The 15,836-nt window shown below is 41.1% G+C and overlaps 1 protein-coding gene across 1 annotated transcript; it reads left to right on the top strand.

The window, feature by feature from the left end:
• The first annotated feature begins 6,596 nt into the window (after positions 1-6,596).
• On the top strand, positions 6,597-14,254 carry LOC138618611 (uncharacterized). The gene is made up of 7 exons (XM_069694470.1): positions 6,597-6,825; positions 7,031-8,582; positions 10,491-10,519; positions 11,166-11,294; positions 11,968-12,034; positions 12,178-12,285; positions 13,173-14,254. Exons 1-7 carry the CDS (start codon positions 6,722-6,724, stop codon positions 13,818-13,820), a joined length of 2,637 nt encoding a protein of 878 aa, XP_069550571.1. The 5' UTR covers positions 6,597-6,721; the 3' UTR covers positions 13,821-14,254.
• The last annotated feature ends 1,582 nt before the right edge of the window (positions 14,255-15,836 follow it).

The raw sequence follows: 15,836 nt of genomic DNA, 5'->3' as shown, positions 1-15,836 counted from the left end.
AGTCTTGCCCTGTGATGTCTGTGAAGAGAAGTGTAGGGATACGCCCAACCAAAAACCAATGCACAATATAAACTATAGCAACACATTTGCGCTGCATTTCAGGCCAAATTAAAGCTGCACCATGCACAGCTTTCCTCAGCCACCTCAATTTTGAAACATCGCACAGTTGTGCGGTTCGGAGTTACTGAATGTGACCAACCTGCCACTTGCACAGTTGCACGAGGGCAAGCAGCTGAGGACTAATTGTTCCAATCTTTTCAAAACACATCAAAAAGAACAACCTGACTCCTTTTGTTCAAACTGCATGTTGGTTGAGTTCAAAGGTTGATTCAGGTGATTCCTGTGTTGTCCTAGGTAGACTGCATTCTTCCTTTGGGCTGTTCTGTAAGATCAAAGAGGCAGAAAAGAAACACCCCTATGCCCCTCCCCACAGTATCGTAGAACTGACTATTGTTATCCTTACCCAAATGCTTTACTACAGATAACGTCAGAATCAATGAAGGTGCATCAAATCTTCCCGTTATCACAAGACACTCTTGTTAAGAAAGCACAACAGTGCTATTTCTACAGTCAAGTATAGCAAGTTGCTTTCATTTCAAGAATAATCAGGACTGCCAAGTCCATTCAAGATAAGTGACCCATATAGGGCTGAGAATTTTCTGCTTTCCAACATCAATATTTGATGGATTCAACTTATCTGCCTCCAATTTCCACTTTGATAAGGATGTCATTCGAGCCCAGGTCACATCCGTGCTCTACAAAGCTCCAAGCTTTAGTCATACCTGAAAAAGCACAAGAAAAGCTCCCCCACACAAGCCCCCAAAAAAGAACAAATGCATACCAAAACTGTATTCAATCACAACAAGCTATGCATTTATTATGCAATAAGAAAATCCTTTACAGATAGTTCACTCATTGTATTGTCAATACAAGGCACAGTAACTAATTGCAAAGGAATTGCAATGGAGGCATCTAGCCAAACAATAAATGTTAAGGTAAATGTGAACACATTTAGTGACCTTACGTGATGCTCGATGCGCAAGGAAAGTTGTACATACAATGAGTTAGGGAGAGTTCCTGATGGTCTCGGGTATTGGAAAGCGCACAGGACACAGCACACTGAAAAATGCAAAGGAAAAAGCCTCTCTCCCCACAATACCCCTCCCCTAATACAATGATGCAGAACAGAACTACAAGACAATTACTGGCATTACAGTAATTAGGAGCATAACTGCCTTAGCAAGAACAACTGTAGGACTATGAACACATTTCGTAAGATTGAAACGATTTTCCAGAAGAAGCATTTAAATACCGCAGGCCTGAGCGGAGGGATTCCTTCCTGAACTGTAGGCGTGGACTTGGAAGAAGAATTTTGAAGGGCGGGCCATGTAACTTAATCTGCAAAAGTCAAAAATACACAGCCCCCTCCCAAACCCACAAAGCAACTTGAAGCCTGTACAGAATTACAATGACTTCTAGTAAAGAGACTTGTTACCACACTCCCTGGGGAAAAGGAGCTTCTCGCTACATCAGGAGACTAGTTTTGAGGTTGCTATCCTGCGTGGCAAAGTGTCCCACTTGAAGCTTGTTGGGTGCGCCTGGATGTTTCCTATTCAAGCCATTTGCATTGGGCAATGTGGAGCTGTGAAGTCTAGGAAGAGACTGATTAACGCCCCACAACCCACCCTCCAATCAGCCCAGGAATATTCATGAAAACCCGTTTACAACAAGTTTCAAAAGTGAATGAATAATGCAACTAAAGGATTTAGTGAGCAATACCAAATACCTTCCTACAGCTTGTTAAACCACAGTAGAAGCACATGATCCCGATCCATAGCACTAAAGTAAATGAGATGAGCTCGACTTGAGCGGCTAGCACAGGGGGGGATTCTTTCGATGATCAGCTTTAGGGGGCCAGGCCTGTGAAAAGAAAAACTCCAAACACGTTTTAAATACCCACCCCACCCCAACCCAAAAATATTTACCAGCTGGGATCAACTACTATTTCAATACAAAGTCCTGTATACTTTACAGCAAAGGTAATGAGAAGTTAATGTACAGGATAGTTACACCCACGTGTACATTTCATGCATGAACTCACTGCTTGGATTAAGAGGTAGATGTAGGTGATCTGTACCAATGAGGCGCAGCTGGAGTACTGAAGGGTTGCAGCATACGCATCAATTGGCCGCACAGGAGACCATCCACTTTCACACGCCAAATGGAGAAAGCTTCTCTGGGGAAGACCTATCGCACAACAAAGGACTGCCTCGCCCGCCGGTGCAGAGGGGTACTACTTCTGATCGCAGGGGGTAGAGCAGTCCAATAAGAGGTTCCTCTCGTCAGCACACTACCAAGGCATTCATCACAGCAGACACCACCACACTCATGTCAGCGCACAACAGGAGGGGCGACCACGGTACAAAACGGTTTACACGGCTTGCCTGAAAAGAGGAAAAAGAGATCTGTGCGAGTAATTGTGTTCTCCAACAGTTGTTTCTAGAAAAGCTAAATGCTTGAGAATTTTACAGAGATACCTTAACCCAATATACAAACCAACACCCTGGTTTAAACTTGTGAAGCTAGAAGACTGTGCGCCCTGTCCCACCCTCTGCGCGCTCGCTGGCTGGCTGGCTCTGGAACTGCATCAGCTGGCACTCTGTGGCTCTACACTGCCCTGTGCCTCTGGCTCCCTCTGGTGAACACTGGCCGTCAGCTCCCGATTCTGCTTCCTGCTCTCTTGGGCCCCCTCTGCTCTTTCCTCCATGCCCTCTGGTCCTGTCCTGCCTGGCTCCACACTGGTCCTGTCCTGCCTGGCTCCTCTCTGGTCCTCCCCGTGTCCCACGGCCTGGCTCCACGCTGGTCCTGCGATCTTCATCTAATAACTAAGTCCATTTTTCCTCACAATAACTAAGTCCATTCCGCCCCGACAACATTGTCCATTTTCCCGAGAGAAGAAAAAAAAAAAAAAAATCTTCTGTCTTCTCTAAGCAAATAATAAAGAAAATAACAAATTCTTAAAACAAAAAGTCCATGTAGGATCATCTAAGCCTGTGATTTCTTTTGGTAATACAAGCTTTGATCGGATTAAAAAAAAAAAAAAAAATAACAATTGAAAGTAACTCGGGCATAAAAAAAAAAGAAGTTCAACTGCATTCCAAGATGGCTGCCAAAATAATGACGTAGCCTAAAACACTGAGGATAGGACCTCATCCACCATAAACTTCTATAAAAGAAAAAAAAATAACCTCAAACTCGTCTTACTTTTTCAAATTACCTATTTAATTTTCGAACTGCTGTTAGGTTCTAGTTCTTCTACTGCAATGCCATAGTTTCATACTAGCATATGCTTAGTCATTTATCGTTTCTATTTTAAATTGAATAACTCGCACGTTTCGACTAACGTGTTTCAGCTCTGTCCTTAATTGATTGGAGACGCATCCGAGACCTTCTATTCTTACGATCGTTTTATGACCAAGTCAGCTGACTAAACGGTCTCGCTTTTCCGCCCTGTTAATAATAAAAAAAATAATCTTGTCGCTTTCAAGAAGGAAATCAGGACGGGGCTACTTTGCAATCAAACGCCCGTTTTTTAAACCGTCAGTTGAGAAAAGGTTAAAAATATTTTCGGTGCAGTTTTGCAGCCATTGTACGACTGGTAAAACCCTGCCCACAACCTTTACGCCCGTCTCGTTACGTCATGGCGTTTTTCGAATCAACCAATAGCAAACAGTTATAAGCATTACGTCACGGCTCCCATATCAAGCCAACTGCCGTTACAGACCTCGAAAGTACCAATTTTGAAGCTGTTCTTTAAAAAAAACATCGCGTTAACCGGTGATGTCATTAATGACACGTATTAGAGCTCAATATGAAGGCTAACAACAACAAAAAAGACTGTTAAAGAACAACGTTTACACAACGCGGACACAAACGGTCTATATATGGCTCGCGTGGCCTGGTGCCGTTAGATCAAAAACTGCCGACCAAAAAAAAAAAAAAAGATCCAGCTTTGGTTTTGGATCAAAGACTACTTTCATTGGTATCTGTCATCTTAAACGTAGTAGTTAAAAAGCTGGATGACAAAAAAATATCGTAGAAAAAGACCGTAAAAAGTACACTGCGTATTTTCATAGGGTAGCCATCGAGATAGGGCCCAACGTTCACTAAGGAAAAACAAAACACCTTAAATTGAAACTCTTCACAAATATCAAGCTAGACAGAGCAAAACCAAATGCTACCATTCTTAATGATCGAAAGTTTAAGTATTAAAAGGAAGAAAAACAAAACCGGTTGAACCTGCGACGCCCAAACGCGAGCCGAATTCGTGTCGATGCAGTGTGGATAGAAATGGCGTCACTGGCAGTATTTATACAGTGTGGGTGATTCAGCTACGGCGACGTTGATGTTCATCCGACAAGAAAGTAGTCCCTCATTTACACGAAAGTAAAGCTTCGAATATTAATTGCTGCATAAATTGAGTCGAATTTTAAAAAAGAACTTTATGAATGAATTAATGCGTGACAATAAAAAAGGCACTATTGAACACAGGACAAAGTCGCAAAGGTATACTGCATTCTTCCTCCTTTTCAAGACAAGTGAGTGAGAAACGAGTCATTTTATGGATATTTTCCGTTAATTTCACTATCTGCTGGCAAAAGAAACTCAAAACAGTGAAGGAAGCCACAATAAAAGACACATTTTCCGATCCTATAACCATAGTCAGTCAAAAACCGCTGACGTCACTGGAACGGCTACGCGGGCTAATCTTTGCTTGTGTGTAACACGGTCCTCCAAACCGGATCAAACTAGAATATAGTGGAGTGACTTGTCGGATCTACTTCCCCTTCACTGCAATGAGATACTTTTTGTGATTGAAGAACAATAGAAAACAGCTAACTCATCTCATTTTATTTGAATGCGTTTTTCATTTTTGGTTGTTTCTTTAAAAGTTCCCGTAAAACCTAAGGGCGCTTTTTGTCTTTGCTTTCTCAAAAACATCAAATAGTAAAAGTGTAGTCATGGTTACAAGCCTGTATTCTAGGATTTAATATCGTATCAAAGTTAAATTCAAATGATACGTTAAAACGGTGTGAGTGCTGACCAAAGATTGTACGTTATAAAACTGGAAATATCCAGAAATGTCCATTGCCAGAAAGTGTGTTGCTGTGACAGGGTGGAAAATTACCAGGCCAAGCGGGAGTTACTTCTGCTCACCAACAGGGGGTGCAGTGTGCTCCCTTTCCCTCCTTTGTCTTTTCATCTGCAGATCTGGTTTGGAGTATTGATTGCAGTAACATGGACAAGTCTAGGCAACCTCCCTTATGCAACTATGTATATTATGGTAGCTCACTATTGATCAGCAACACTCGGGTGTGGTGGGTGAGTTGTCCCCTCGTTGAGTGTCACCTCCTCCCAACCCCCATGAATTGATTACTCATAGATGCTCAACAGGATGTAATCAGTGCCATGCAGATTTTCTTCTTTCATGTGATAACCAAACCCAACAAGATCGATTCATTACATAGGCTGATTAAGACCTTGTTGTGATTTACTCGCAGGTAAAGACATCAGGGAGCGATTACTCAATGCAAATTGTGTAAGACTTCTTCAGCAATGAAGAATAATCCATTGTTTAGGACATTTGTGGAAATAGGGAGGACAGTTGTATCAGAAGAGGAATGGTGACTAATTGTAAAAGTACATTTTGAGAGAAATCAAGCTTTTAATTAAAAAAAATAACCAGAGAAAGTGGCTGATTTCCAACAGGATAACTGTCACAGTAAAAATGGTATGATATCATTTCTGATGGCAGACAAATTCATATTATCCCACGACCAATGTCATCATTTCACCCTCCCCTTGTGAATGTGATTATGTAGGCCTCAGCTGAAACAGGAAACCTCTAAAAATCAATGGGGCAACAGTGGGTTGTTCAATACCTTTGATTAGTCCGTATACATTCCTTTTTTTTATGAATTTATAACAATAATGGTGAAAACAAAAAGTGTCACACAAGATTATAGAGTTTTGAAATTGAAAAACAGGGCAGCACAAAAATTTGGGCAAACTCCGTTCTGCAGTGTAGGCCTCTATCAGTGGGGTAGATGAGCCCTGATATAGATCCTGTTCCGCAGGGCTTTGTTCAATTGTCTCCTGTATGAGGACAAAGGTCTCGCTCTTTCAGCTGGTTCAATGAGCACCAAGCTGTTACATCAGATGTGATGCAAAATCAAGCCACCATCCAGGAATTCATACATTCCTGCTCACGAGTTGCAGTTCCATTAATCTGCAGCCAGATGTGGAGGGAGACAAACTTATTCCTATATAGATACACAAACAATACAACAGCAGGATACTTTGCTAAAACACTTGCAGATGTGTTTTCTGCAGCAACTACTGCAAGCAAATATTTTGAGGATTGAACTCTTTATTAGCTCAATTGGAATTTCATCTTTTTTTTTTTTTTTTTTTTTTTTTACAAACCCTCACCTCATCCTGTGACTATTTTTGTCCTCAAAATGGCTGTCAACAGCAATTTGATGGTCTTTGAAATTGACTTCGACAGGCACGTTGTAGCTTTATAGAAAAAAAGATTGTCAGAACAAAAATAGAACAGAGAAAAGAGCAGAGTACCAACACAGATCTCCATCAGTACCCCTTGTTTAGTCAACCCAAACAGGACAGCATCGACAGCCTACCACCAGGGAAGAGACAGGTAATGGAGAAATTTTTTAAGCCAGTTCACGGCCCTTCTTCACCGGATGAGATCAAGCCACGAAAGATGCACCACCACCATCATCACCAGGACACTCAATCACACAGGTAAGACGTTTTATTCTAATCTATAAGATGTATTGTTAGCAAAAAGATCGCCATTGTGGTGCAGAGATTGAAAAATTAAGGCATCTGCAGCTTTGGATTTAAACATACACCTGATTGTAAATTAAGTTAATGTGCACAATCCCTATTTTGTACAGTAGAACAAATGTGTTCAGGTGCACATTTACATACATTTGCTGTCTTGTAGGTACACAAAGTTGGATGACACTGACAGAAATACAGATGAAAGCCGAGGGCACCATAATCACCATCAACACGGTCACTATGTCCATGACAGCCCTTACCACGATGCCCACTATTCTCATCAGTTTCACCACAGTGAAGATGATGACATGCTTTATGACCACCACACTAGGGCCTCTTCCTCTTCCATCTCTTCCTGCAACTCTTCCTCCTCTTCATCCCCCTGGCACACAGAGGCAAGCGCAAATGATCCCTTCTCTGTTCGGCATGCTCAGCGCCCACAGCATTCCCTGTCCTGCTCCAATATTCCAGATGTGCGCATAGGTTTCCGGGAAGACAACAGCAGCGAGCCCATTGTCTTTGCTACCGTCAAACATGGCATAAAAGGAAGTAATTGTAGTGAGTCGCATGAAAGCTCACCCCGGAGGGGGAAGCATAGTTTTTCTTCTCTTAACCGAGCTCACAGTCGCAGTGATGAAGCCTTCCTGCAGTGTAATGACAGTGACATTGGAGGAGAATCCAGGGAATCAAACATAAACTATGGGCCTTTGTATAAGACGACTAGTTTGACCCGCAGCCTGGCTTTCAGTGAGGAAGACATTATTTCAGGGGTATCCAAGGGCCCCAAGAGGGCAGTGTCTTCTATCCAGCTACCCAGTAAAGGGATCCTCAAGAAGAAGGAGCATCATACTGACATTCGCAAGGTAAGGTCGATGGAGGTGTTGTCAGTTTCCAAGGGACAAAGTCAGAGTGAGCAGAAGGGCAAAGGGATCCCCAAGGCTGAGATAGTGCAAGCCAGGGCAAATTTTGTTCAGGGAAAAATACAATTCTCAGCCTTTCTAGATGAGATTACAAAACAGGTTATAAGTCCATCGGATCTCACCATTTTGGGTGTGAACAATAATAAAACTACCGGGAAGACATCTTCCCCAGTCCCAACATCTGGCCCAGTCAAGCCTCAGCTCCCACCAAAGAAGCTCCGAGAGGGCAAAGGGGATAAGACGGAGCAACGTTCGAAACAGCCCTGCAGACAGGAGAAAGCTCACAGCAGCTCTCGAAAACACTCAGACTGCGCCAATCCTGACAAACTGATCTCATATGCAGTTAGGAACCACCACGGCAGCCCCGTGCCTTGTCACTACAGCCACCATGGAAGCAGTCGTAAGGACAGGAGGCCCTCGCCCACTGGAGGCTCCGTGTCAGGAGACAGATATAGCAGAAGTGGTTCTCACCTCACGGACGGAGCCAGCACTAGCCCTGAACCCAGTCAGCCCAAACAACGCCACCAGCGCAAACAGCAGCCCAGCTCCTCCCACGGTCAACATCCACATACCCAGAACTTCAATCAGCAGGAGCACCCAGTCTCTGGGCACCGAGGGTCAAGCTACTCCCCTCCATCCTCAGCTCAGGGCCCAGGACCAGGTCTTGGATCTGAGTCCTCATCCATAAAATCTGACTCATCCAGGGCCAGAGACACGGTCTCCACAGCTACCAGTTACAGCTCAGAGAGTGGTCGACACCAGTCACAGCATGGGGGGAACCCTAAACAGCACAGGGTGAGTTCACTTTAATGGTACTTTTGCTCCTCTTAACAGGATACAATAATGCGGCGGGACAAACAGGGGATTTCAAGTCTCAGATCACAAAAATAAAACGTCAGAATACAACATATACCTTAATTTTGCATAGCAAAGTCGAGAACAATTTATAAAAATCTGTTTTGGTTGTAAGATAATAATCCTAGTGTTATACAGTCAACTGTAAATAACTAAAGGCTCCAGAGAAATAAGTCATAGTAAGTCACAAATAAGTTATGATGTGATATATTTCGGCCAGCTACTATAATTTAAGTAAGTAAAGCCACGGAGAAACACAAATGGTCCCCCAAAGGGGCCATTTATGAATCAAATTGTAAGATATTTAAACTACAAAACAACCAAAACCGAGAATAAACTGAATTTAACTGCAACATTACCTCTCTGCTACATTTTATAGCACAAATAATACCGTCTAGATAATCATATGAATCATATCTTATCATGACGCAGCACTCAAAAAGAAGTCCTCTGAACTATAGATGAAACGTGATAATGATTGAAACGTAAAAGTAAAAGGATTCAGTGATTAAGATCCTGAAGGCAAAGCAGTGAAGTGAAAAGATGATATCTCTGAATAGAAAGCAGAGAATGATCACGACGTTGCTCCTCTCTTGCAGAGGCGGTGTAGCTGAGTCATAGGTTTGTGTGGGAGTTGTCAAACACTACGCATTGTGAGCTGAGTCATTCTTCAGCAATGCAGCAGATGATCGTCCAGTACTTTTAAAGGAAACTTTTTGATATTTGTGGTGCATTCTTTGCTTCCGAGACTTTGCCCTGTATGTTCTATGAACTGAATGTGTAGGAGGATAAAACACACATCCACTGAGACAAACCTGTACAGCTCACAACCAGCACTACACACAATGTTTGCTGCTTGTGATAAGAGCTCATGTCACTCTTATGTGAGAATCCGCTCAGGGTCTTATGTACGCATAAACACACAACATTACATAACATTGCATTTTTCCTGCATAGTGTTTGATGTCACTTGGTCTGATTGATTTTGTGAATTCACACACACACACACACACACGCACGCACGCACGCGCACACATACACTAACATATATGCATTCACGCATGTACATGTGGACATAGGGGAAAATCCTGGCTCCGGATTTAACTTCACAGAACTGATCGATTCTGGTAGACCCTGTTTCCAGTCGCATCATAACTCAATAGTTTATTCAATCTGTCATGCCCTCAGTAATGGAGTGGGGACCCATCCTGGGTGGGAGTGAGGACATTGTTAACACAATGCCTGCTGGGCCCAGCTCCAGTGCCTATAACACTGAACAGTTATTAAGTGATAGATAGAGAAATGAATGGATCATTATTTTTCTTCATATTTTTCTGAGTTTGTCTTAACATCAATCTCTGAATCAGTCCGAACAGCTAATTTCCTGTGGATTTTGGGACTCCATTCAGCAACCATGTAGGTTATTTTGTTTTTGCCAGGTATTTAAAACAGCTCCAGTTCACATAGTCACATATCTGCAGTGCTTGTTGAACTTGAACAGTGATGTGTTTTTCATTGTTTTGTACTTTACCCGACCTAATAGCCTTCAAAAGAAACAGTGACTGGAAGGTCTGGACTCTCAATGAAGGGTGTTTATGGGAGTGTTCACATTCATAGAGGATTAGTAATGTACCTGCAAATCAAAGCTGAATGTTATTGCACACAGTCATCGTTTCATTTTAAATTCAATGTGCATACAAAACATGACTGTACACATAGTTATGAATTCCACAGCCTGTTTGCACAGTATGATAATTCAATTACAACTACACTATATCCCAAATTATCTTATATTTCTTGTTTGAGCTTGTCCACCTTCTTTTTACACTTGTCCTGTTCTTATTTTAGGACATGCTGTGTGATGTCGACCATCTTCAGTAAGTGTCTGTTGTACTCTCTGTCTGCCCACTTCAGATTTTCATACATTTCTCTCTTTCTCACTCTGTCTATCTCAAGTGGTTGTTGATTAAACTAATGAGCCTCCTCTCCAGTTTAAACAGGAAGAAGTGTTGTTATGGAACTCATTTACATAACTGTCTCTATGTTGTCAGTAATACGCATATGTGACAGGGAAACTGAAGTGAGGATGACAAAATAACTTTTAGAATAACTTTGATAAAACCTCTTCATAGCTACACATTTACACATCATAGTCTTCATAGCTACACTAGTATTTGCCACCTTTATATGTAATACAGAATTCACATGTCTAATTTTGTAGTTTTTTTTAGTTGATGCAACCGTACAGTGAGCAAATTTGAGTCTGTCATTTGTTAAAAAAAAGAAGCTTACAAACTGATATACCAGAACTATATTTGTAATTAAAATAGTGCAAACTGCCATACAACTTTGACTCATTACTGCTAAATGACCTTAATTTCTGACCTCCTGTATGTCCAAGTAACATATTAAAACAGTAAATGTTTGGATGATATTGGTCTGAATCCAAAAGAAACAGTTAAAAATAATGTCTAGTAACCATACATGCAGTGACTCCATCTCCCATCATGCCTCTGTGTTCAGGGCACTGCAGGAGGAGAATGCAGATCTTCACCAGAACTTGCTGCAGACAGTGGTTTGCATCGAGAGCCTGGAGGCAGAGCTGCAGAGGACCAGGGACGAGCTCAGTCATGTCAAAGAGAAATATAAAAGGTTTAGCATCTTTCCCAGAACAAAACTCAACATGCACGCTGGATTATTGCTTAAACCTTTGACTGGTGTTGGCAAGTAAGAACTAAAGATTTCACTGGGACAGCATCATTCCACAGTATAGAATGATAAAACAATACATAATGGGAAGTATGTCTCTGTAGGGGAGGGCATTGCTGTAATGTGGTAATCAATAAATTCTAAAGCAGTTTTTATCGATTAATTGATCTATGGAATGTACTGGATGAACATCATAGGACACATATTTCCCCTCCTGTCCATTTCTGAGGGTGTTTTAGTCCTGCAGTGACTCACTTTCCTGAGTTAACAGAGCACAGGGAGGACTAAAGGCATCTGTCCTGTCTTTTCACACTGTCAGGTCTGTGTTTGTTACCAAACAACTGTTGCTGCCCACCAGTCACATACCAGACATTCTGCAACAGACTGGAGCAACTGGAGTGAATGGTTACCTCACAGTGGGCTCCAGTTGGGTGTCAGTTGTTGCATATTCATTGGGACAGTTTGTGGGTGCCACTTGCTCTAACAGTTGCAATCACGCCTCCTTAAAGATAACATCATAGTAAAGAGTGCTAGGTTTAGGAAGGAGTTCTAAATGGGTCTCATTGCACAGAATTTAAAAGCTTTTGAATCACTCTTCTTTCTTTTTGTTATGTAGCCTGCTGCAGACACACAGTGGAACCAAGCACGCCAATAATCTGCTGGGAGAGCATCTGCACATAGCGGTGAGAAAATTGGAGCTTAAAATGTGCAAATCATGGGAAGATGAATAAAAGAAGGAACTCATCTTGTACCTCACTCATTGCATTCACAACCCATATGCTACTTTCGCATTTTATCTTATGTTCTTATTTGTGTGCGTGTGTAGTCAGAGAGCCTGACCAGTGAAAGGAAGTACCTGCTAAATCGTGTGTCCCAGCTGGGCTCAGAGCTGGATGACGCCCACAGCACCATTGCAGCCTTGGAGAATATCAATGTGAGCACACACCGCCATCTACTGGACATGAAGAGATACTTCCACACACATTAGATGTCAACAGAAAGCAAACATTTTACTTATTCCTTGGTCCGGCAGGTCAGTTCAAGATTTGACATGCAGCATCATGAAACCACATCTTTATATCTTCACAAAACTTCAAGCCTTTTGTTGAAAATATCTAATTTGAGCCTCATCACACAATGACTGATGACATTTCTAACTGGATTATTTTTTATATCTGGTTATGTATCGGATATTAAAATTAATCCAGTGAGAAATGTAAACATCAGTCATTTTAAACAGTCTCAGTGTGTTCCTGCAGCTCATTCTCAGTAGGATTAGAGAATGTTGTACGTTCACATTTGAAAAAGTGACAAAATAAAGTATACTAAAATCAGACAGCAAGCATTCTATATATTATAGATTTTTCTTCCATGATGCAATGCAGAAAATATAAGTAAGGGGAAATAAATTACATGAATAATGGATGATGGTGAAACAGCCTTGGATAGGAATTAAATCCTCAGAAAAATGTTATGATGATTAGTATAAAATGGTAAAGTAAGTTTATAACTTTGTCTACTTACAGCTAAACAATACTATGAAAATCTGTCTGCACTTCGGGGCCCTCTGTCCACTTCAATTGGCCCATTCAATAATTATGGTTTGATGAGGCTCAAATTAGACATATATAACAAAATGCTTAAAGTGTTTTTTTAAATTTTTTTTAGAGCAGTTATTTAAACAAAGCATCACTTTTCATACAGCCGATCTGCTAAATCTTGCATTAAACATTCGTGACGATGTGTGCAAGAAAAAATGTCCATTCATGCGAAGTGACATTAATTGAGAGTTAATGTTTGTGTTTGGTGTCTGTACCTCAGGTACCGTGCTTGATAAAGGACCTTTTGGAGAGGCACTTTGACTCAGCTGAGGCCACACAGACGTTTCTCACAAGCTCTGCTCCCATCAGCCATTCTGCCACCTCACCACAAACAGATGGCCAATCCCACCCTCCTAAAGTGGAAGGAGATGCACTCGATTGGTTGACAAAATCAGAGGCAGGTCCACAGAGGATCACAGCCTTCATGCCATTCAAACAGGGTGTACCAACAACAGTAAATGAAAGCAGTCTCCCAGGTCAGCATGAGTCGTGCCACAGTCCACCTTTCTCCGTGACTGACATCAGCACTGCTATCTATAAGAAAATGGCTGCCAGTTACGCTGCCAGGCCACAACCTCTCTACCCCCAAAGCCAGCAGCAGCCTTCCCCAAGTACCAACCACTCTGACACCCCTCCAGACCCCTGGCAGGTCCATGTGGGTGGTGACAGCTGGGGTGGGAAGGGAGGGTTAAAGGTAAATATTTTGGAGCAGGAAGTTAAGGAAGTGAACTCCACGTCAGCCCAGCAGATCCTGGATGATTTCTTGCAGCAGCTGCAGGCCCACAAGGAGGTTGGAGGAGGGAGGGATCAGCAAAGTGGGCAGGAGTGGGCGAGTGGAGTGGAACAAACAGGCAAAGTAGCTGACTGAAAAACATGGCAAGGTGGATGTATATTCTCGTCTTATTGCATTGAAATATGTTTTTATTCATGTGTCTCATGAATATCTGTCAGATGCAAACACTGTGTCCAAGATACTGTGACTGAGAAAATTAGTGTGTCCTTTTTGCTTGTAGATATGTACTTTTAGGTTGCACATGCAGGAGAATGGAGCGCTTTGCATCATGTTAAAAGATGAAATTGTCTAAATTAGATGCGCAGAACAATATTTTCACACACAACACTGACAACAACAACAAATAAGACCAATACAAGAAACCAAATTTTCCACTGAGGGGAAAAACTTGCAGCAGCTGTGTCAGTAAAATGAGAAACTGAGAAAATAAATGACAAAATATTCAAAAATGTATTATTTCATAATAGTAGGATTTCAAAGTAATGTCATAAATGCATTTAAATGTTTTTATTTTTAAAATAATATGTACATGACTGTTTATTCTCTGTTACCTTGTAATTTGCTCCCAAAATAACATAGAGCCTGCTGATCATATAAAATGGTATCTGTGATACAGAGTACAGTTGTCACTCCTGACAATGGTGGGACGGCTTCTGTGTTTAAGAGCTCCCATTGTAGACAAATGAAATGAAAAGCACATCCAGCTGTATCTATGATGATGGATATTACTGACACTAATGTGATAAACGTGAAAAAGTTACTTTTTAGAGAAACAGTTTTACATTTCAACAGTAAGTTCGACAACAATGGTTGGCCTTTAAGACTCATCAGTATAATGAAAGACAAGGTTTTAAAAAATGTAGTTGATATTAAGTACTTCTTCTAATTTTTTTTATCAAGGATGAAAAAATTCAACTGAATTCAATACATGACTTTTGAGTGACAAAGGCTGATACAGCTACCAGAGGAGTGAAGCGAACAATCTGTTTAAATCCTCTTTCCTCTTCAAACAAAACATCTCTTTCAGCCATCTTTCAACAGCAGCCTGATGCACCATTAGTGTCATGATCTCTGACAACAGTTTGGCTTTTACTTTTGTCAATAATTAATTCTGCCAGACACAATTACCTCCTGATCCTTTATGTAGAAATAACCATTTGTGTTCATATTTGTACTGTATTTTTGTGCAGAATAAACAGAGTGATAAGTGATACTCAAAACAGACCAAAGGAAACAGTACTTAAACTAATATATTTAAAAAATATTTACTATATTATTTGATATAAAATTTAGATTTTACTTGGAGAGGTTTGAGTAAATATTTAGTGATGTCGTGTGTTTGTATGTTAGAAAATGTGCTGGCTCTTCCTTTCTCAAATAATATGATGTCGGGGGTAGATGTGTAAGAACATGTAGTCAACAAAAATGTATAGTTAAGCTAAAAAGTTGTAATTATGTGCAGTTATTGTGACAGTGTAGATTAGTTAATGTGCAGTATCAACATAATATTATTCTAATCTTTATCATCCCAATCTCTCTATGAGTTTTGCCATCATAAATACTTCTACTCTGTGTCATTAAGGATGTTTTCCCAATAAAGATAATCATGTTAACTTGACTACAGATATCTGTTCATTGTTTATGGTCAGAAGAAAGGGAGCAGTCCTGTCTTCTGTCAACATCAAACATTACAAAAAACAACATAAAGACAGTGTTGCCATTCTTAAAGGCTGGCAGGTAATTGATGACAAAAATGACCAACATCTCTGTCACTTCAGGGCTGAACAGGTTTGTTTAGTAAAGGTTCAGTGTGTATGATTTAGGGGGATCTATTGGCAGAGATGGAATACGAGGGTGGATCAAAACTGCTCCTGTTGCACGCTAACTGCATAGCACCACAATATGCACAGAGCACAAAAAAGCTCTGACCTTCATGAGTAAATACTCCAAGTTTAGTCACTTGATCAAAATCAGCACCTGAGTTACACTTGGTTTTGATGGCAGTGGACCGGATGCGTCTGCAATTTCTCCATGGACATGACCAGAAGGGCATGCATAAAATTTTGTGTCAAACTCTGGAAATCGTCAATG

The sequence above is a fragment of the Brachyistius frenatus genome, unplaced genomic scaffold (assembly GCF_029030835.1).
Source record: "Brachyistius frenatus isolate BFR_SWC_R1_liver_20210118 unplaced genomic scaffold, ASM2903083v1 Contig_17, whole genome shotgun sequence".
In the NCBI taxonomy this organism is placed as follows: Eukaryota; Metazoa; Chordata; class Actinopteri; family Embiotocidae; genus Brachyistius; species Brachyistius frenatus.
This window is presented reverse-complemented; position numbering and strand designations above follow the sequence as displayed.